The sequence below is a fragment of the Crinia signifera genome, chromosome 11, assembly GCF_055691185.1.
Source record: "Crinia signifera chromosome 11, ASM5569118v1, whole genome shotgun sequence".
NCBI lineage: Eukaryota > Metazoa > Chordata > Amphibia > Anura > Myobatrachidae > Crinia > Crinia signifera.
In genome coordinates this window covers 102,436,648-102,461,134 of record NC_139227.1, presented here as the reverse complement: position 1 = coordinate 102,461,134, position 24,487 = coordinate 102,436,648, and the positions used below count along the sequence as shown (strand labels likewise).

The 24,487-nt window shown below is 44.8% G+C and overlaps 1 protein-coding gene across 7 annotated transcripts in view; it reads left to right on the top strand.

Moving 5' to 3' along the window:
- The window catches only part of NELL1 (neural EGFL like 1), a 558,514-nt gene that overhangs the window by 202,351 nt on the left and 331,676 nt on the right, over positions 1-24,487 (top strand). For 4 of the 7 annotated variants that reach the window (XM_083164037.1, XM_083164036.1, XM_083164041.1 and 1 more), the window contains exon 12: positions 10,421-10,549. The exons of the other annotated variants lie outside the window; for them this stretch is intronic. In XM_083164037.1, coding sequence (XP_083020163.1) covers positions 10,421-10,549 — 129 coding nt within the window. The remainder of the gene's footprint in view (positions 1-10,420; positions 10,550-24,487) is intronic. 7 annotated transcript variants of the gene reach the window in all.

The following is a 24,487-nucleotide window of genomic DNA, read 5'->3' as shown; positions in this document are numbered from 1 at the left end:
GGTAAATTGTCTTCCTTGTATTGTTCTTGTAAGGTGATACTCTGTATGATTTGCTTTCATCCTTCCCGGTAATAAAGAACACTTAGTACACAAAGGAACAGGCCAGGAATGCTCCTAGTCCTCATAGGGACTATTCGGAGCTGAGGGGAACATTCTCCTTTTTCAACGCCTTCTGTCGTTTTCGTACCAACTGGCTGAGCCCCCCTGGATGCGGCTGTTCATTCTGCGATGAGGGTGAAGTCCGCTTGTGCTATTGCAGACTGCCTTTGAAATAGAAAAACAATGCTGGTGTGCGTTTGTTTTGAAGAACTATTGCGGTTTAACCTATATATTAACCCAGTCGTTCCTATAGAAAATGACGCGCCTTTCTGCAATTCATCAATGTGTCAGAGCCTGCGTGTTTTTAATGGGCTCCACTGACATCGGAGACGAGCGGAGCTTCAATGATCAGACACTTTTTTTTGTTCTTCACTTAAGATATGAATCTTTTGTCAGAGTCTTTTACTTCTATGCTGTTACATTTACATGTCAGGTGGAGATTGTGATCGAACCAAAGAGGCAGTTTTGCAGGATTATAAGAGTATAATGCCTTTATCAGACAATGAATCAAGTTATCCACCAAACCTGCCAGTGAAGAAAACATACTGTATATACTTCTGTTACTCTATCTATCCATCCATCCATCCAATCTTACTCTATCCATTGCTGGAATTCTGACATCTTACAATGTAGTGTTTAATTATCAAAATCCCCCTCCACCCCCCCCCCCCCCCCCCAAGTCGGGGTTGGGGGGGGGGACGACGATGACAAAGTGGGTTCATCTAAATTTTCTATTACCGATACCAGACTGTACCACTGTCCTTATAGCAGACAATGCCTGCCTCTACCAGCGACAGCCATCCCTGGTAGTACGCAGGCACTTCCTCTGCTTCCCTACATCCCAGCTGTATCGTGTACTGAGCATTGTGCTGTGTTCTTTAACTATTTAGCTTCTTAGTTACTGTAATGGTTAGTTCTGTGTACCCTGTATTGTTCTAATGTATGACCTATATACGGCGCTGCCAACCACTTGTGGCGCATTGTAAATAATACAGTATGTAATAATGAAATGAATCCTCTGACTGTAGAGCAGGATCTGTGTTGTGAATACATTACAGGCATTGGGGACTTTTTTGAAAACTGGTGCTAGGTCACAGGTGACTCATTTCTCACTGCTGGGTGTGTTTGCCGAGGTCAGCTCTGCTCCTTCATATGTGATCTGCCCCATTGTGGGCATGGAAAGTGGATCAGAATGGAGGCAAGTTCACAGCAGCACAGATTATTTCAGGATGTGAGGGATGTGTCAGTGAGGACAGGGCTGCATGTGACAGGGGAAGTGACATGATGTGAGGAGGGGAATGGAAGCAGCAGGAAGCCACAGACTGAGAGTTATATAGTGGGAGGAGCAGGGTCCCCAGCAGCACAGAGTATATCAGGAGATGTGCGATGTGTCAGTGGGGACAGTGACATGATGTGAGAAGGGGAATGGAGGCATCAGGATGCCACAGACTGAGAGATATATAGTGGGAGGAGCAGAGTCCCCAACAGCACAGAGTACAGGGTTGGACTGACCCACTGGGGAATAGGAAAACCCCCCAGAGGGCCCTACTGCCTGTGGATCCACCTCCTCCTCTAAGGATCAGTTTACAGACTCTATCCTAGTACACTCGAATTATACATTATACATATGTTACATTATAATGCACAGGACTATGATTTTCTAAGGTTCATTACCAGAGCATGGTCACACCCCTTTTCATGGGCCCCTAATGGCATCCCTCCGATAGGCCCTTCATGCCCAAGTCCAACACTGACAGAGTATATCAGAAGATGACAGGGCTGCATATGACAGTGTGTGAGGAAGGGAATAGCGCTAACTGAGCGTTAATAAAGGAATGCAGGAGTATTGAGGGGTTTAAAGCTTCCATATGACATTTATGTTCATACATTTGACTACTCTTGTGTAGGTTATAAAAGCAAAGAAATTATTTGATTGGTATTTCATTATTACCCTGCACCAGTTTCCATAACTGTCCCCCGATTGTGTCTTGTATATGACTTGGCTTTTGTCTGTGAGAATAAACGTGGCCTTTACCAGGCGGCTTAAGCACAATTTCCTGTTTTCACAACACAGATCCTGAAGTTCTGTCCAGCGGATAATCCTCGGAGATACAGCCCGGACACGCGCTACTAACCGGAAGGATTCAGCTAACTGCAGACCCCGCAGCGGAGAGCGTTGGATGTCACTCTTCAGCTAGGCCACACAAGATGGAATTTTATTTTATTTTTTGAATTTTTTTATTCTTCAGTGGAAGTTTTTTATTTTTGCACCTCTTTTTTTTATTTTTTATTTACATTGTTTGAAAGATATAGGCAATTCGTACCTCTTCAGCTGACTTGGAACTAGCAGTCCCAGCATGCCCTGCCAGCCTCTGACTGGAGACCCACAGGTTGCCTCGCACCAATGGACTCTATCACTAGTGACATTTTTGGAAGTTCAGCATTTTTCTCAGTTTGTTGCAACGATTATTACGTTAAAGATCTCACAGACAAACATGCGGAAGAGCGGAGATTGGCTAGATGGAGAACCGGCCACACCCCGTAACACGGCACCAGCATTCGCAGCTCCGCCCTCCCTGCACTCAGTTCCAGCTTACCCACCAGTCCCATCAGGAGCTGCTGCTTCCCGGAGGCCTCGTCAACACATTGTAACAACCTGAGAAGTTTTTATTCACAATTTTTGTTATTGTAACATTTAGGGAATTAAGCAAATGTTTGTTTTAGACATAATGTAACTAATGTGGAATTGCAATTTTGTACAAGTTTGTAACAAATAAAGGTGATGAAGTGATATTTCCTGGTGGCCTGTGTTGTGATAAAATGAAACCTAGGAACTTGAGGTCAATAAGTCACAACATATGATTGACACGCAATAGCCAGATTAAGGGAGCGTGGGATACTGTACCCGGGCCCCCTATATCAGCAGTGACATCACTAGCTCTCCTGATTCCTGTCCCAGTAGTACAGAGGCTGCTGCTATTCTTGTGTGTGACCAGATAGAAAAATAAAATCTGCCTTATTATCTATGTGTATGTTAAGATTGTTTAAGTTGTGTTTGTTTTACTACAAGAAAACTGTAAATTGTGTCTCAATTAGGTGGAGCTAGAAACCGTATCCAGACATCATTAAAGTTTTAGGGGGAAATTTACTAAGATGGGAGTTCTAGTTCACAGGGGATATTGCTATGGGCAACCAAAAATAATTTACTTATTTATTTAACACCTTCTAGAAGATAGTAGATCGTATCTGATTGGTTGCCCATAGTAACATCTCATCTGAAAGAGAAATCCCATCTTCATAAATGTCCCACTCAGTTTGAAACTAATATTTGAAACTAATATTACAAAAATGTAATATTCACAATCCAGAGCTCCCAACTAGGGAGGCCAATCCCGGAGCATTTTTTCAATCTGTGATTGGCCGGGATGCGGTCATTTGGTTTACAGCATGATGGTCGACAGTCATTAGGTCGACACCATTAGGGAAAAGGTCGACATGGTTCTAGGTTGACAGGTCGTTAGTTCGATAGGTCATTAGTTCGATATTGTCTAGGTCAATAGTCAAAAGGTCGACATGGGGTTTTTTACAGTTTTTTCAGCCGACATGTGCTGACAAGCGGTATTTCATGCCCTACCATCCACTAGGGGGTGGTGGGAGAATAAAATAGTGTGCCGAGTGTAGGGAGGCACCGTGCCAGACACATAGCGAGCGCAGCAAGCGATGCGGTGCACTTTAAACTGTGTCTATGTCGACTGTGTTGACATTCCAGTAAAAAAACTGTGAAAAATCTCATGTCGACATTTTCACTGTCGACTTAGACATTGTCGAACTACTGACCTTTCAACCTATAACCATGTCGACCTAATGACTGTCGACCATTATGCTGTAGACCAAATGATCCCAACCCGATTGGCCTCCCTACTTCGTCAAGTTTGAAAAAGTAAAAAAAATCAAGGAAAAAAAAAGGTAAAAAACTTATGTTGACCTTTTGCTTGCATTAACCTCTCGTCTACAGTATATTGACCTTGGGCGTGTCGGCCACATAGTGTTGACCTAGACACTGGACACGTTGGATGGTAGTATATACCCGGGTACCATTTTTAATGATGCTGTCCTTTAATAAAAAGCAATTAGAGGTCTTACCTGGCACCTTAAGTCCAATAGTGCTGTGTCACGACAAATCGCATTCCGTGCATTAAAGAGTTACTTCTCCCGGCGCACAGCTTCCATCTTGAAAGAACTGGGTTGAGATTGTGAACAACTTTCAATTTGTATGTAAAGCAGTTTCTGCTGCTCGCACAATAACCCTGGCACGCTGCTGATGGGTTTGGATTACCCGCTCCCACGGATTGTCAGGACAGGAAGACTTTTTCTGACGGATTAAAGATGCTAAATATCAAATAATGTTAATAGAAGAATGTTGGTTGTGTGTATGGCGGTAGCTGTGACACAGAGGAAGCAACGCTGGTATCTCCGCTGCGGTGATCTTTCTCCCTATTTAAATCATACATTGACTTTCTGGGTATTACCGAATCTATACTGCGCTTTTTTCATGTCCTTAAAGATCTCTGTGGCAGTGATTGTATAGCTAACGATCCTCATTGGTTTAGTCATAAATGCACCTTTTTATTTGCAAATTTTCTTGAGACCTCAAAAGGAACAAATTTGCTGAACTTTTTGTTGCGTTGGATCGTCTGCTCTTTCTGCAGAATCCGCTCCCAGTGGTGGTTAAACACAAAGGTGAAGTATGGATTCGGTTGGGTCAGCGTAACGACTCAGCCAGATTATGCAAATACATTGCTGGGAAGCACAGGCCGGAAAGCTTAGACCATATCTTAAATTGCAGGAGGCATTTACAATCCATACGGATTAAAGCCCATGTGCTGTTTGGGAAAGCTAAAAGCAATGTGGAGGAGAATTCGGAGGCTTAAACAAATCTAAATGTCTCATTGCTGGTCTACATTCAGATGGGAAATTCGTATTCGCAGAGAGTTTGACCGTGGCCATTGCTTCCGTGCTGTAACCTTTAGCACCGGCCATTCCACAGACCCAAATGAGTGTGTCGGTTGCACTCTAGATCAGTTTCTTAAATTCCACCATTACAGCCCAGGTTTTAAGGCCTCAAGCATGGATATGCTTAAAACCTGGACTATAATGATGCCCTCACCTCTGTAGACCACTTCCAGTCAGTGTGCTTGATGCCCTCTCTGTAGATCACTGCTGGTCACAGTAGCAGATGACCTCTCTGTAGACCACTTCTGGTCAGTGTAGTGGATGACCTCTCTGTAGACCACTTCCTGTCAGTGTGGTGGATGACCTCTCTGTAGACCACTTCTGGTCAGTGTGGAAGATGGCCTCTCTGTAGGCCACTTGTGGTCAGAGTAGCAGATGACCTCTCTGTAGACCACTTGTGGTCAGAGTAGCAGATGACCTCTCTGTAGACCACTTCTAGTCAGTGTAGCGGATGACCTCTCTGTAGACCACTTCTAGTCAGTGTAGCGGATGACCTCTCTGTAGACCACTTCCTGTCAGTGTGGTGGATGACCTCTGTAGACCACTTCTGGTCAGTGTGGAAGATGACCTCTCTGTAGACCACTTGTGGTCAGAGTAGCAGATGACCTCTCTGTAGACCACTTGTGGTCAGAGTAGCAGATGACCTCTCTGTAGACCACTTGTGGTCAGAGTAGCAGATGACCTCTCTGTAGACCACTTGTTGTCAGTGTAGCGGATGAGCTCTCTGTAGACCACTTCTGGTCAGTGTGGTGGATGACCTCTGTAGACCACTCCTGGTGAGTGTGGAAGATGCCCTATCTGTAGACCACTTCCAGTCAGTGCTGGATGCCCTTTCTGTAGACCACTTTGGGTCATTGCGCCGGATGCTCTCTCTCTGTAGACCTCTTTTGGTCAGTGTGGCAGATGCCTTCTCTGTAGACCACTTCTGGTCAGTGTGGAAGATGCACTCTCTGTAGACCACTTCCAGTCAGTGCTGGATGCCCTTTCTGTAGACCACTTTGATTCATTGTGCCGGATGCTCTCTCTCTGTAGACCTCTTCTGGTCACTGTGGCGGATGCCTTCTCTGTAGACCTCTTCGGTCATTGTGGCGGATGCCCTCTATGTAGACCACTTCCGGTCAGTGCTGGATTCCCTCTCTGTAGACCACTTCCTGTCAGTGCTGGATTCCCTCTCTGTAGATCACTTCCTGTCATTGTGCCAGATGCTCAGTCAGGTACTTTCCATGGTGCATGGATAGTTTAGTAGTTGTTACAGCATACAGGGGAAGGGGGGAAATAGGCAACGTCCACAGCATAAGACAATATAGAAATTAAATGCACATTAACAAAGGGCGGACATTTCATTCTGATATAAGAAGAAATTGTAGGTTTGATTCCATGGAGCACTTTTGGGTGTAAGGTGGATGTCCTACCTGTGTGTGTGGGGGTTGCCTGCAGGTGGTTGTAGTGACGCAGAGGGAGCAGACTTTGCTGCTACATAGAATGCACTTGGTGAGAGTTGCTGTAGAACAGGGGTGGCCAAACCGGTCCTCGAGATCTACCAACTGTCCACGTTTTCCAGGTTACCTAGCTGGTGCACAGCTGTAGTCATTACTAACTGTCACATTTTAAAACCTGCTGCATTCATTCCTACTATAGATCCACAGGTTGCCTGGAAAACCTGCACCATTGGTAGATCTTGAGGACAGGTTTGACCACCCCTGCTGTAGAAGATAAATTACATTGTGAGATGCACTGGTGCCAGCATCCAGGGATCTGACTGAGCGGCGATTCGGGTTATGGGCAATGTAGAAATACTAGAGTCTTATATTATGGGATATCAGTTTCAGTATTATTTGCTCTTTCTGTGTAGGAAATCATAGGTGAAAATATTGTCCGTGCACTCAATACTCTTGAATTCCCCTCATAGAGTTGAGAAGCTCAATGTCCTTTTAGTATATAGAAGAGATTGATTTCACAATCCTGTCTATATATTCACTAGGACAGCACCGGGGCATTCAATGCATATACCTTCTGAGTGAGTGAATGTGCGGGCGAGTTGGCCAGTAATATTACAAAGATTGCTGATCTTGTGGGTTATTCTCATACTTCTGTGTGACACCTGTCTACCTGCGGCCTGCTGGATGTTACATTAATAAATCAATGAACCAATTCCTGTTTGCTCAGTGATATCAACTTAAATAAGTGCGTATGTCTGAACCTGTGGTATAACATCTGTGATCTATAATTAAAACTTGGCTCCTGTAATGAGTACTTGTGACTGTAGGTAGAAGATGCTGCTCCCTGTCTGCATCACCGAGCAATTATAGACTGCGGTGTCACCTACTGAAAGTATCTAATGTGATTGTGTGTGTGTGTGTGTGTGTGTGTAGAATAGACAGTGGTACTCAGGAGTCTTCTTTTCAAAAAGCATTGTATTGTCATATAAATAAAAATCAAACAGTCATGTCCCCATTTAGCACCTTCTAGAAGATAGCAGATTGTATCTGATTGGTTGCCCATAGTGCCATCATATCAGAACTCCCATCTTAGTAAATTTCCCCCTCTGTGTACTGATATATAATAGCTGGTGCTCTGTACGTTCAGCTGCTTGCCCCAGAATGTATCTATTATCTGATCAATGCACATGTGGCCGATATTGATCTGACCAGCCGGTATATACGGGGCGCTCTGGTAACGCCTCTCCTGATGTTTCTAGGTTATGAATGTGGCCGGTATTGATCTGACCAGCTGGTATATACGTGGCGCTCTGGTAACGCCTCTCCTCTTGTTTCTAGGTTATGAATGTGGCCGGTATTGATCTGACCAGCCGGTGTATATATACGGCGCTCTGGTAACGCCTCTCCTGATGTTTCTAGGTAAAGAATGTGGCCGGTATTGATCTGACCAGCCGGTATATACAGAGCGCTCTGGTAACGCCTCTCCTGATGTTTCTCGGTTATGAATGTGGCCGGTATTGATCTGACCAGTCGGTATATAAAGAGCGCTCTGGTAACGCCTCTCCTGATGTTTCTAGGTTATGAATGTGGCCGGTATTGATCTGACCAGCCGGTATATATGGGGCGCTCTGGTAACGCCTCTCCTGATGTTTCTAGGTTATGAATGTGGCTGGTATTGATCTGACCAGCCGGTATATACAGGGCGCTCTGGTAACGCCTCTCCTGATGTTTCTCGGTTATGAATGTGGCCGGTATTGATCTGACCAGCCGGTATATACAGAGCGCTCTGGTAACGCCTCTCCTGATGTTTCTAGGTTATGAATGTGGCCGGTATTGATCTGACCAGCCGGTATATATGGGGCGCTCTTGTAACGCCTCTCCTGATGTTTCTAGGTTATGAATGTGGCCGGTATTGATCTGACCAGCCGGTATATACGGGGCGCTCTGGTAACGCCTCTCCTGATGTTTCTAGGTTATGAATGTGGCCGGTATTGATCTGACCAGCCGGTATATACAGAGCGCTCTGGTAACGCCTCTCCTGATGTTTCTAGGTTATGAATGTGGCTGGTATTGATCTGACCAGCCGGTATATACGGGGCGCTCTGGTAACGCCTCTCCTGATGTTTCTCGGTTATGAATGTGGCCGGTATTGATCTGACCAGCCGGTATATACAGAGCGCTCTGGTAACGCCTCTCCTGATGTTTCTAGGTTATGAATGTGGCCGGTATTGATCTGACCAGCCGGTATATATGGGGCGCTCTGGTAACGCCTCTCCTGATGTTTCTAGGTTATGAATGTGGCTGGTATTGATCTGACCAGCCGGTATATACGGGGCGCTCTGGTAACGCCTCTCCTGATGTTTCTAGGTTATGAATGTGGCCGGTATTGATCTGACCAGCCGGTATATACGGGGCGCTCTGGTAACGCCTCTCCTGATGTTTCTAGGTTATGAATGTGGCCGGTATTGATCTGACCAGCCGGTATATACGGGGCGCTCTGGTAACGCCTCTCCTGATGTTTCTAGGTTATGAATGTGGCCGGTGTTGATCTGACCAGCCGGTATATACAGAGCGCTCTGGTAACGCCTCTCCTGATGTTTCTAGGTTATGAATGTGGCTGGTATTGATCTGACCAGCCGGTATATACGGGGCGCTCTGGTAACGCCTCTCCTGATGTTTCTCGGTTATGAATGTGGCCGGTATTGATCTGACCAGCCGGTATATACAGAGCGCTCTGGTAACGCCTCTCCTGATGTTTCTAGGTTATGAATGTGGCCGGTATTGATCTGACCAGCCGGTATATATGGGGCGCTCTGGTAACGCCTCTCCTGATGTTTCTAGGTTATGAATGTGGCTGGTATTGATCTGACCAGCCGGTTTATATGGGGCGCTCTGGTAACGCCTCTCCTGATGTTTCTAGGTTATGAATGTGGCCGGTATTGATCTGACCAGCCGGTATATATGGGGCGCTCTGGTAACGCCTCTCCTGATGTTTCTAGGTTATGAATGTGGCCGGTATTGATCTGACCAGCCGGTATATACGGGGCGCTCTGGTAACGCCTCTCCTGATGTTTCTAGGTTATGAATGTGGCCGGTGTTGATCTGACCAGCCGGTATATACAGAGCGCTCTGGTAACGCCTCTCCTGATGTTTCTAGGTTATGAATGTGGCTGGTATTGATCTGACCAGCCGGTATATACGGGGCGCTCTGGTAACGCCTCTCCTGATGTTTCTCGGTTATGAATGTGGCCGGTATTGATCTGACCAGCCGGTATATACAGAGCGCTCTGGTAACGCCTCTCCTGATGTTTCTAGGTTATGAATGTGGCCGGTATTGATCTGACCAGCCGGTATATATGGGGCGCTCTGGTAACGCCTCTCCTGATGTTTCTAGGTTATGAATGTGGCTGGTATTGATCTGACCAGCCGGTTTATATGGGGCGCTCTGGTAACGCCTCTCCTGATGTTTCTAGGTTATGAATGTGGCCGGTATTGATCTGACCAGCCCGGTATATACAGGGCGCTCTGGTAACGCCTCTCCTGATGTTTCTAGGTTATGAATGTGGCCGGTATTGATCTGACCAGCCGGTATATATGGGGCGCTCTGGTAACGCCTCTCCTGATGTTTCTAGGTTATGAATGTGGCCGGTATTGATCTGACCAGCCGGTATATATACGGCGCTCTGGTAACGCCTCTCCTGATGTTTCTCGGTTATGAATGTGGCCGGTATTGATCTGACCAGTCGGTATATACGGGGCGCTCTGGTAACGCCTCTCCTGATGTTTCTAGGTTATGAATGTGGCCGGTATTGATCTGACCAGCCGGTATATACAGGGCGCTCTGGTAACGCCTCTCCTGATGTTTCTAGGTTATGACTTTTGCTCGGTCGGACATCGGTGTGGGGAAAACTCTGAATGTAAAAACTTGATCACCAAAGCCACGTGTGAGTGTCGCAGCGGATTCGTGCCCCTGCAGGGAGACCCCACCTATTGTGAAGGTAGGTGACACAATTACTATGTTGGCATATATACTCAGGCTCCAGCAGGAACTGAGGGCCTTATTCTAGTTCACTCTTTCTGACAAAATCCTTCTTAGATGGACAAAGCCATGTGCACTGCAGGGGGGCAGAAGTAACAGGTGCAGAGAGAATTAGATTTGGGTGAGTCATTTTGTTTCTGTGCAGGGTAAATACTGGCTGCTTTATTTTTACACTGCAATATAGATCTCACTTTGAAGTAAAACCCCACCCAAATCTAATTCTCTCTGCACAAGTTACATCTGCCCCAGCTGCAGTGCACATGGTTTTGTCCATCTAAGAAGGATTTTGTCAGAAAGAGTGAACTAGAATAAGGCCCTCAGTTCCTGCTGGAGCCTGCTGAAAAATAGCACTGTATATACTGTATATATATATATATATATATATATATATATATATATATATATATATATATATTTATTTATGGAAAATGTGGAAGATAATACAGAAAATGATTGACCTGCTGAGAAGTTTGCTGCCCCTGCAGACAATGTGTTGGAAATGTCTGTGGATTATGTTGTCTTGGCCTGGATTGTGTAATGTGTATGCCGGTGTCTATGTAATGATGCGTTGGGTCGCACCGCAGCAGTGGTCACCGTATCCCTGTCATGTGTGTATTACATTCATATGCCGTGTAATACAATGGTTTATTAGCCGGCTGGTGTGGGCTGACTTGTGCGCGTTCCTGTACTGCAAACAGCAATGTCCAATATCCGCTTCATTTGTCATGATATAGCCGGATGATAGGTCACCAGTTTCTAGGTTGACACCACCTGCATTAGGTCAACAGATGAAGGTCGACATGCGTTAAGGTTGAGAGATACAAAGATCAACTGGAAATTATTACTGCTGATGAATGTCGTGTGTGTATATATATAGATATATATCTATAAATATATAGATATATATATAGATATATATATATAGATATATATATTGTACTTGTCATGTGATCCCCCCCTTTCTCCCACCCCCTCCTCTATCTCTCCTCGTTCTTTTCTATGTTATCTTCTATTTGTATTGTTTTCTAGTTGGATATGTGAATTTTAGATCACTTTTCTAATATTACGCGGTGTCACCATTACCTTACTGGACCCATACTTTATTTCATACCCTGCCTTGTCGTAGCAGTTTTGGAACCTTATAGCAACCTCACAAATATACCTGAGACTCATCAAACTGATATACTCATGACAATGTTTATTCATCACTGATATCTTACACACTCGTTATAATAACATTGATTGGATCCTCAAATCGGATGATCACTCCTTTTTGTTTTCTTCTTATTTCAATGTTTTGTTATTCAGTATTTGACAATGTCCAATGATGTTTAGTGTCTTTTTATTGCAAAATATGATAAAAATGTCTTTAAAAAAAACAACAACAAAGATCCACCATTTTAAACGGCAGGAGTACTCGTTTCCACTGATTGTGGTCACATGATGTAACCGGTGCTATTTCTCATCAGAAACGAGCAGGAACTGAGTTCCCGAACCTCCAATTAATTATGACATCATCGGGAACTGGGTTCCTGGACCTATTCTGGGCCAATACGTACCCTCCATAAGATAAGTTTTAATTTAAAGTCACCTGTGAGTGCCTATTGTTTCTAAATACAATATATACATCCTTCCCTCTCTCTCTCTCTCTCTCTCTCTCTCTCTCTCTCTCTCTCTCTCTCTCTTTTCCTGGACCTATTTTTGCATATATACAAAACAAAGCCCCCCCCCCCCCCAAATAAAATAAAATCATGCCACCCGTGTGTATGTCGACCATCCATGTTGACATTTTGTCCCTGTCCACCTAATGCATGTCTGTCAACCATACGAAGTCGAGCTAATTAATGACATGGGGCAGATTTATTAAGCTTGGAGAAGAGAAAAACTGGAGATAAAGTGGAGAAAAGGTAAAAGGAGATAAAGCACCAGCCAATCAGCTGTGTTTGAAAAAGACAGTTGGGAGGTGATTGGCTGGTGCTTTATCTCCTTTTACCTTTTCTCCGCTTTATCTCCAGTTTATCTCTTCTCCAAGCTTAATAAATCTGCCCCATAGAACCGGTAGATCTAGAACACAGCTCTTTATAATGGACCATTTCTTATGAATACTGAAATTGTACCAATGTTCGTATTGTGCAACGTGTTCTGCTGGCATTATTGTCCGTCTCTAACCAACGGGGCTCTTATGTCAGACTGACAGCTTTATATAAACCACACAATGTCCACCCCGCAGTATAACATCATGCTACCTGTATTATACATATATATATATATATATATATATATATATATATATATATATATATATATATATATATATATACATACAGTATGACCTATAATCAGTTGGTAGCTGCACAGTTTAGTGTCGGAGTTGTAGGATTGTGTGTTGATGCCTCCAGATCTCCTTGTAGTTCAGTCCGTTGCATCGGATGTAATAGAGTTTCTTTGTTGTTGGACTGATCATTTCACCTAATATATATATATTATTCTGAGTTTGCTATTTCCGTTAATACTATTAAGGGTACAGCTGAACTTATAAATAGGGCCTAATAATATAGAGAGGCAAGATGAGTGGTAACAGAATTTAGGCTTTTTGCTGTTGTCGCAGCTGCCGACACAGTCCTGCTGGTTACGCCACTCTCCCGGCACTGGAGCCAGGCCAGGGACCAGTATAGATGTGGGTGTTGCTTATAGGATCGACAGGTTCTAGGTCGACCACAAAAGGTCGGCAAGTACAAAGTCAATCTGAAAAAGGGTAGACATGTGAGAAGTTACGTTTTTCACATTTTTTTTATGTGTCAACACCTGTCAACATGGACCCCTCATTAGTGTTGCGTGTACCCTTGCGTGGCTCGCTTTACCATTCCTAGTCATAGTCCACGTGGATTATAAAGCCTGAAAAAGTCTAGCAAAAGAAAAAATCGTTAAATACTTCGACCTTCTCAGGTGCTGACCTTTGGCATGTCGACCTTTTGACATGGTCGTCCTACCGCATGTCGACCCTTTGTCAGTGTTGATCGAGTGCATGTCGACATTTGGTGTTGACCTATAGACTATCGACCTAGACATCATTTGGATACCCCTAGATGTATAGGATTAGCTGTATATACACTATAGGTTATTGGGTTGCTGGTTCATTTGCAGACAGTCAAAATACTGACATGTTCAAAATGCTGACTTGAAAGTCATATTGACTATTTGACGGCATCAGCATTTTGCCTGTTTGCCAATAATTGTTGGCATTTTGACTGTTGGTATATTGACTGCCTCCCACAATTAAATAATTATATTGTGCTTTTTGTTTTTAGAAGAAATAAAAATCTATTGCGCTTCCTTTTGTATTTCTGGTATGTTCTCCGTTCCTGATATTTTATATGTTGCAATTAGTTATATGATAGTGACATTTTTCAGCATTTCCTGTTCCGCCTGTGCTTCATGCACGCCGCGTTGCGATCTCAGGATACATACAGTTTAAACGTCTTTGTGACGTTTCTGTGATGGTTTTTATAAATAAAGATATTTGTGGCAGGTGGTGCGCACATTATACTGTCATGGCGGTCACCATTCTGTCATCCTGTCTATCCCAGCATCCCGCTGAGACTCCTTTGTGTTATGTCATTCTTATTAACCAAAGATATGTCTTCTTATTGTCACTGGGGCCCTGTTGGGAAAACACAGATGATGATTGAATATAACATTATTTTTTCGCAAGGATTGATTGACTACAAAACACACAATAGATTAATGTGGGGAAATAAATTATGATTGCCTCGCCAGAATGGGAATTATTTAATTAATGAGTGTTAATGTCAGACGGTCTCGTGGCTCAATTGTTCTGCTTGATACGGCTGCCAGCGAGCATCGTCCTGCCAGCGCAGGGATAGAACCCTGTGCAACTGTGTGTTTGTACAGATAGGCAGAGAGAGACTGGCACAGTCATCCTGGGAACACTAGGTCCTCTCTCACATAGAGCGCCCATTCCACTGTAATCCCAGGCCTGCCAAAGACTCACACACACACACACACACACACACACACACACACACACACACAGTGCCACCCCAACATTGTGTGGCCAAATACCCATCATCAATGAGAAATTTGCTCAGATTGTACCAGGAAGACGTGTGCTAGTACACAGGTATAGTAGGGGCTCGCTCTGCAGGTATACAGGTGTGTGACAGACGTGTGCTAGTACACAGGTATAGTAGGGGCTCGCTCTGCAGGTATACAGGTGTGGGACAGACGTGTGCTAGTACACAGGTATAGTAGGGGCTCGCTCTGCAGGTATACAGGTGTGGGACAGACGTGTGCTAGTACACAGGTATAGTAGGGGCTCGCTCTGCAGGTATACAGGTGTGGGACAGACGTGTGCTAGTACACAGGTATAGTAGGGGCTCGCTCTGCAGGTATACATGTGTGGGACAGACGTGTGCTAGTACACAGGTATAGTAGGGGCTCGCTCTGCAGGTATACAGGTGTGGGACAGACGTGTGCTAGTACACAGGTATAGTAGGGGCTCGCTCTGCAGGTATACATGTGTGGGACAGACGTGTGCTAGTACACAGGTATAGTAGGGGCTCGCTCTGCAGGTATACAGGTGTGGGACAGACGTGTGCTAGTACACAGGTATAGTAGGGGCTCGCTCTGCGGGTATACATGTGTGGGACAGACGTGTGCTAGTACACAGGTATAGTAGGGGCTCGCTCTGCGGGTATACATGTGTGGGACAGACGTGTGCTAGTACACAGGTATAGTAGGGGCTCGCTCTGCAGGTATACAGGTGTGGGACAGACGTGTGCTAGTACACAGGTATAGTAGGGGCTCGCTCTGCAGGTATACAGGTGTGGGACAGACGTGTGCTAGTACACAGGTATAGTAGGGGCTCGCTCTGCAGGTATACAGGTGTGGGACAGACGTGTGCTAGTACACAGGTATAGTAGGGGCTCGCTCTGCAGGTATACAGGTGTGGGACAGACGTGTGCTAGTACACAGGTATAGTAGGGGCTCGCTCTGCAGGTATACAGATGTGGGACAGACGTGTGCTAGTACACAGGTATAGTAGGGGCTCGCTCTGCAGGTATACAGGTGTGGGACAGACGTGTGCTAGTACACAGGTATAGTAGGGGCTCGCTCTGCAGGTATACAGGTGTGGGACAGACGCGTGCTAGTACACAGGTATGTTAGGGGCTCGCTCTGCAGGTATACAGGTGTGGGACAGATGTGTGCTAGTACACAGGTATAGTAGGGGCTCGCTCTGCAGGTATACAGGTGTGGGACAGACGTGTGCTAGTACACAGGTATAGTAGGGGCTCGCTCTGCAGGTATACAGATGTGGGACAGACGTGTGCTAGTACACAGGTATAGTAGGGGCTCGCTCTGCAGGTATACAGGTTGGGACAGATGTGTGCTAGTACACAGGTATAGTAGGGGCTTGCTCTGCAGGTATACATGTGTGGGACAGACGTGTGCTAGTACACAGGTATAGTAGGGGCTCGCTCTGCAGGTATACAGGTGTGGAACAGACACGTGCTAGTACACAGGTATAGTAGTGGTTCGCTCTGCAGGTATACAGGTGAGGGACAAACAAGGTAGTACACAGGTATAATAGTGCCTTGCTCTGCAGGTATACAGGTGTGGGACAGACGTGTGCTAGTACACAGGTATAGTAGGGGCTCGCTTTGCAGGTATACAGGTTGGGACAGACGTGTCCTCGTATACAGGTATAATAGGGGCTCACTCTGCAGGTATACATGTGTGGGACAGACGTGTGCTAGTACACAGGTATAGTAGGGGCTCGCTCTGCAGGTATACAGGTGTGGGACAGACGTGTGCTAGTACACAGGTATAATAGTGGCTTGCTATAGGAGAGATGGTTTGGCATGAGATACAGCCACATAAAAAGTAAAATAAAGACCTTGTGATATTTACATAAAAGCTCAGTACTGTGACACAGAATTCAGAATACAGAATATACGCAGAATGCAGAATATACACAGAATACACGCAGAATACACAGTATATATGTACAAAATACAGTGCAGCTGCACAATTACTGTTATGGACTCCTCCATCCATGGTGCGGCTGCATAATACCAGCGCTGACCCGGGATATTCTCTGCGTGTGTCAGAGGTTAATTGGTTTATTATGACCGTGTGTTACTCAGAGCCGGCCTTAGGCATAGGCCAACTAGGCAATTGCCTAGGGCATTTGGAATGCCTAGGGGCATCAGCAGCTTCTGCTGATTAAAATGATATGAAGCATGCCTATTTTGTGTGTGTGAGTGAGGCTGTTAGCGGCTGTGCGAGTCCTGTCTGCGGGTGGGTGGGTTATGCAATAGTGTTCGGCATATGTGTAAGGGGCATTATGTGTGTCATGTATAAATGCATTAATAATGTGTGACATGTGTAAGGGGCATTACTGTGTGGTATTATCAGGGGTGCCTAGAGAATGGGGTAGGGGGTACAAATTACCTAGGCCAAAGTCTGATGAAAGGGCCCAGTCCCCTTAAGTGACAGCAGCAGCTGCAGCTCTTCTCCTCTATCCAGCACACACTGCTTTGTGCTGGGTTTCAGTGTGGCCATGGAGGTGCTTAAAATACAATATTTTCTCAGGATTTTTTTCGAAGGGTACAATGTGAATAATATGAGGAGTAATGTACATAAGGTAAAGTGGTACTACTGTGTGATGTAACGTGAATAAGGGACACCATCGCATGATATAATGTGAATAAAGTTGCACTACTGTGTGGCATAATTTGAATTGGGGGTACTATTGTGTGGCCATGCCCCTTCCCAGCAAGAACACACCCCTGTTTGGGCTCCGCACCGAATGGGTGCGCTGTTTCTATTTAAAATATTGCGGGTAGGAGCACCAAAATGATGACTGCAATGATGAGGGTTGATGATGCTGGGAAAGGGGAGCAGGGTCAGAGGCGGAACTAGTGGCGGTGCTAGGGGGCAACAGTCAAAATCTTGCCTAGGGCATAATTTAGGCTAGGGCCGGCTCTGGTGTTACTCATTCTGTTACACTGACTCGGGTGTAATATTTCTCTTTGCTATGGGTTGTGCATTGATATGTACAATCTATCTGTGTCACTGTATGTGTGCGGTATTATACAGGTCCATGTGTGCGTGGAACTGCCGTATGTGACAACATTATTATTGACTACAGATGTTTCATCTCCATAGAGAGCAGAGGATTCCGCCTGTCTGATGGGGACTCTCAGGGGACACAGACTTGCTACAGTATATGGTTCTTGTGGGATACGGTCATTAGGTCTACACCAACTAGGTCGACATGGGTCTAGGTCGACAGGTCATTAGGTCGACACAAGCATTAGGTCGAAATGGGCTAGGTCGACGGTTTTTTTTTGAGCCGACATGTACCGACAGGCGGTATTTCATGCCCTACCATCCACTCAGGTGTGGTGCGAGAATAAAACAGTGTGCCGAGTGTAGCCAGGCACCATGCCCGAAGCATGCGAGGGGATGTGGTGCACTTCAAACTGTGCCCATGTTGACTTTTGACTGTCGACCTTGCCCATGTGCTTGTGTCGACCTAATGTCCTGTCGCCCTAGACCCATGTCGTCATTGCTGCCTGTCGACCTTGGGGTGTCAACCCAGTGCTTGTCGACCTAGTTGGTGTGGGATGCGGTCATCTATTAGAATGAACTTAGGTCTACAGTCATTAGGTCGACCCCACTAGGTCGACTGGCAGGAAGGTCGACCTGACTTAAGGTCGACATGGGCCAAGGTCGACATGACTTAAGGTCGAATCTGCATAAAGGTCGACATGCGGAAGGTCGACTGGTCATAAGGTCGACATGGGTTTTCCCACTGTTTTTTGAGCCGACATGTGCCGACAGGCGGTATTTCATGCCCTACCATCCACTAGCGCGTGGTGGGAGAATAAAATAGTGTGCCGAGCGCAGCGAGGCACCGTGCCCGAAGCATTGCGAGCGTCCGATTCTCATTGCCAACTGTGTCCATGTCGACTGTGTCGACATTTGGATAAAAAAACAGTGAAAAACCCATGTCGACCTTAAGTCAGGTCGACCTTCCTGCCAGTCGACCTAGTGGGGTCGACCTAATGACTGTAGACCTAAATGCAGTCTGACGAATGATCCCATTCCGTTGGTGTAGACCTAACAACCCACACCCGTTCTTGTCACCCACACTTCCCATCCTACAGTAGTAATTGGTTTGGTGTAAATGGATGAACAAGTGATTCTAGGTAGGGTGTCTTGTGTCAGGTCCTCTGATTGGTGAGTGGCAGTCTGACATCACCCGGGCTATCTTACCTTCCTGGGGCATCCAGTATTATGTCATGAAAAAGCCAACAATATGGGGTGTGAAGGGCTGAGTCACTTTCTTACGTTTTCCACGGAAAAGGTGGAATTATCCTCTAGAGTTGTGTGTCCCGATCCGGGCCAGCTCTGCTATAAGGCAGCTGGCTAGGGGCTCCAGAATCTGGGGACACCCTCTGATTCTCACTATCACAAAATGACGTATGACTGACGTAGTCTCTTTGAGCGTAACGCAATCGGCAGGTGTGGAACTTCTAAGGTGCCTCCTCCACACGTTCACCTGAGGTTCTGGTATTGGTGTGTGGGTGATGACCTTCATATGATTCCTGGATTATGTCACGTGTTTAAGTTTGAGAGACATACAGGTGGGGTCTACGTTACACACACACACACACACACACACACACACACACACTGGACCTTACTCTGGTTGACACACAGTGCTGCGTAGTCCGCAGCACTAAGTGTCTTTTGAAGCACGCCCGCCGTTTGCATTGCTGCCCCCCCCCCCCATTCACACGGTGAATTTATGTTTTCCATAAACATCCATTTGCAGCCTTAGGGGGTGGACCAAATCATTGATGTTTGCTGACCTTGGAATGATGTAGAACGAGCACACAAAGGTGCTCCCAGGTGCCTTAGTTTTGCATGCGCCTAGTGCAAAGACAGGGCGGGCAGCCGCGTCACTGCCTCATTTCCATGGGAACGCCCAGCATTTTGATGGGAACACCCATGATGCGCTGGGCGTTTCCAATGGGCTCGTCTATCTGCCCACGCCCCCCGCCCGCAATGTTGGGTGCGAGTGGGATGGCGAACTTGGACACGGCGTCTGCACATGAGTATAAATGCGAATTCGTGGGGGAGCGAGCCAATCCGGAATAACCTCCACAGTCAAAATTCAATGATTGGACGGTGTAAATCTTATACTTCTATAATAAAACACATTTTCCACCACATATAAGAGGGTGAAGAGAGATTTATTCCTGAATGAGATTATTGTAGACAGGACTAATAAGACTCGTTTACAGAAAATTAGCTGGTAAGTGACCCAGAACCTGCAATAATGTAAAATCATCCCTGGTTCCCATAACAGCTTCCTTCCATGTACTGTATTTTTTTTTTTAATAAAGTTTTTATTTTATTTGTTTTTCATTTTGCACCCAGTGCCTGATAAAACGGTAAACATTGTACAGGTATACAATAAGACACATTTTCACATTCCATATACAACATTTTTCATCAAAACAAGTATCTCCCTACATCAATTCTCTACAGTTCTACTACATATACTACCTGTCAGAATTATTTACCGACCCCTCCCCCTCCCGCCTTCCCCCCCCCCCCCAAGTGGATTAGTCCTAAAGTATCGCTCTTTTTACCTACTTCTCTCTGTCTTTGTGCTTTCTACTCTATCTTTTGTGCTCACTCCTATTTGCTGTGCGGCATTTCTTTTTCTAAGTGTTATTGTTTTTATCTATACGTGATTCATTTGTTTGTGTAAAAGGGAAAGCAGCCTCAGGTACTTCCTTTCTTTTCTAATTATATCTACTCACTACTTTATCTACAAGGTATGTGTGACTTTCCTATTTTATGTGTTACTCCTCTCCCTAGTTTATTTTCCTTTCATACGGGTCCCTCTTCTATCCCTCCTTTACTGGGGATTTCGTGGGACCATATACTTCGTGCCACTGTTACTATATATGTGTCTACTATGTACTTTTAAGTGTTACCTTCCAATCTTATAGTGCTTTGAGGTCACCCACCTATCCCATATTAGATGAAATTTTCCTATATTGTTCCGTTTACAATACATATATCTTTCGTGGCTTATTATTTTATTTACTAGGTTCACCCACTGTTTAAAACTCGGGCTCTCCTTTGCCATCCATCTTTGAGCTATTAACACTTTCACTACCGTCATTAGTTTTTCAACGAAAACCTGGTCATCTTTACTTATTCTTTGTTGAGGCATTATATTCAGTAGGCCGATTTTCCCATTTATTTCGAAGTTCGAAACCCCCAGCTGTTCTACCACTTGTCCCACCTTTTCCCATAACTGTTGTACCCTGGGGCATAGCCATATCATATGTATAAATGTACCGGTTGCACCCCTGCACTTCGGGCACACATCACTCTTAGTTGCATCGTACTGTTTTAATTTTACCGGGGTCACATATACCCTATACAGTATAAACAACTGTATTTGTTGATACCTTATAGATGCCGTTGCCCTAGATGGCGCTGACAGCGCTCTGGACCACTCCTCTTCCGATAACTCCCCTATGTCTAGCCCCCAATCATGTTTACTTTTTTCCACTTGACTATTCTCCAATTGATTTATTAATACCTTGTATATTGTTGATACCCTTACTTCTCTTTCTTTACCCAGTAATTGTTTAAGTGGGGAGTCCTGTATATTAATTTCTTCCTTACCATATGTTACATTTAGGCTATGTCTTAACTGGAGGTATCGGAAAAACATTTTGTTGTCTACCTGGTATTCTACTGTGAGTTGTTCAAATGGTTTAATAATTCCCCGTTCGTACATCTGCCCTAATTTTGTTATACCAAATTTACCCCAGCATGCCCTGATCTCGGTGTTTCTTATGCCATCTTCCCTCCTATTTTTACATGCCCAGATTGGGACTTCCGAATCCACGCCCTTGTACTCCATTAATTTGTTGCCATAGTCCCAGCATTTCTTAGCTTGTTTTACTAGGGGGGTCTTAATTCTACTACCTCCTGGTTCTACAAGAATTTGTTTGGGGGTATACCCTTTCTTTTCCTGGTCCACCATACTTTTAATATTGTCCTCACAATCCCCCTTTATCCATCCCCTTATTTGCCATAGCTGTGCGGCCATATAATATAATTTGAAATGGGGGAGTCCCAGTCCACCTTGTCTCTTATTCCTTATTAGGGTCCCCACTCCTATCCTAGCCCTCTTTTTACCCCATATAAATGAGGATGTAATACTATCTATGGCTTTAAACACCCGATTGGGTATGTATACGGGGGACTGTAGTAGAATATACAAAATCTTGGGGAGGACAACCATCTTAATCAGGTTTACTCTTCCTGTTATTGTTAATGGCAGTTTTCCCCAAGATATTGTCTTACTCTGGTACCATTTTATCCACGGCTCCAGATTCAATTTCTCGAATTCCACTGGATTATTTGAAACGTGAATCCCCAAATATTTCATATTATCCCTCCATTTTACTGTTATTGGTTCTTCTCTGTCGCCTGGGCTCTCCCCCCTATGGGGTATAATGTTTGATTTAGACCAGTTTATTCTTATGCCTGATGGTTTCCCGAATTGTTCTAACTTTCTCAGGACTATTGGGATTTCAATTTGGTAATTTGCCAGATAGACCAACATGTCATCCGCGTATAGAGATATTAGATGTTTATTTCCCGTTACCCCTTCACACATACCCTTCAGTTCTGGAGTTTGTCTCAGGTCCCATGCCAGGGGTTCCATTGCCAGGTTAAAGAGAACCGGTGACAATGGACACCCCTGTCTTGTCCCTCTTTTTAACTCAAACACTTCTGTAATATACCCGTTGGCCTGAACCCTTGCTCTAGGGGCTTGGTATAATAATTTTATGCAATCTATAAATTTGCTCCCTATGCCAAATCTTTTAAGGACCTGCCATAAATATTCCCACTCCAAGCTGTCATATGCTTTGGCTGCATCCAAAGATAGAATGGCCGCTCTCTCCCCCTGCTGCTGTTCCATTTGAACATTTACCTGGAACCGCCTGATGTTAAGTGCTGTACTACTGTTTTTCCGAAAACCAGTTTGGTCCCTATGAATAATACTCTGGGATACCTTTTCTAGCCTATTTGCAAGTATTCGGGCCAGGATTTTGGCATCCGTATTCATAAGCGAAATTGGCCTATATGAATCTGGCATGCTGGGGTCCTTTCCCTCCTTCGGGATTACCACTATAATTGCCTCATTCATTGAATCAGGAAGTCTACCTTCCTGTACACTCCTATTAAAAGTTTCTGTCAAACTAGGGGCAATCATGTCAATAAATTTCTTATACAATTCGAGTGGTAATCCATCACCTCCTGGTGCTTTTCCATTTGGGGACGCTTTTATAACTTGCTTTACTTCTTCCAGTTCTATAGGTGTTTCCAAGCTGTCTTTTTGTGTTTTAGTTAATGATGGCATATCAATATCCTTTAGATATTCGTTCATTTCTATATTTTCACTCCCTAATGTGGATGCGTATAGGTTTTTAAAGTATTGTAGAAATACCTGTGCAATTTCTGGCGTTGTCCCCACCATTTTTCCCTGTCCGTCTTTTATTTGTATTATGTTATGTGATGCTCTATCCCCTCTGGCTAGGTTTGCAAGAAAACTACCCGGTCTATCGTATAATATGTACTTGTTGTGAGACATAAATTCTTCTTGTCTAATGGCCCTTTTCTGCAACTCATCCACCCATGCTTCATTACTTTTTAGCCAATCTGCTCTAGTTTGTTCAGTCCTGTCTTGCCAGTACTTCATTTCTAGGTTCTTATTTTCTCTTTCTAACTCCACCTTTTTCTTTCTGGCATACATTTTTATTTGGGCGATTCTTTTAATTAACAACCCCCTGATGTTTGCTTTTCCCGCATCCCACACCACATTCTGCGGGGCAGACCCCCTGTTTTTGATGAAATACGTCTCCCACTCATTTTGTACATCTAGGCCATCCCCCATCTGCTCCAACCATGATGGGTGGCACTTCCACATTCTACATCCCTTCTCTGCTTCCTCTTTGATGTGAACCATTATAGGGGCATGGTCTGAAATTCCTCTTGGGAGATACTCTACCCCTTCCACTTGCGGTACTAGCTTTTCGTCCATTAAGGCCATGTCTATTCGTGACAGGGAATGGTAGGAGTGGGAATAACACGAGTAAGTTTGCATCCCAGGATGGGTTTCCCTCCACCAGTCTTTCCATCCTATATCACGAATAAATTTATCAAATCCTCTATTCCCCACTATTCTAGTAATCCCACCTCTGTACCATCTATCTATCCCGGGGTCAAGAACGTTGTTGAAGTCACCCATACACAGTACTGCCGTTCCGTTGGATCCGGCTACGAACTCAACCGCCTTTTGCAGGACCTCGTACTGGAAGGGGGGGGGGGATGTACACAGCCATCAGAACGACCTGGATGTTTTGTATTTGACATTGCAGAAAGATGTATCTACCCCTGTCATCTATTTCCTGTCGGTTACAAGTGAATGGTAAATTCTTATGTATTAAAATTGACACCCCTCTGGATGAATTTGTAAAACTAGTGTGGAACATCTGCCCAACCCACGCCCGTTTCAGGGCATTTACTCTCTCCCCTACCAAATGGGTTTCCCCCAAACACACCACCAGTGCCCCATAGTGCTTTATTTGGTTCATTACGGTGGCCCTTTTTATTTTATCATTTAGTCCACGTGTGTTCCAATATAGTATTTTTACCATGTGATTCTTTATTTAATTTTACTCTGAGCACTCACTTCCTCCTTTCTACACAGATTAAGTCCCCCTACCATTTTAGACAGTATCCACTTGTTCCCATCCCTCCCCCT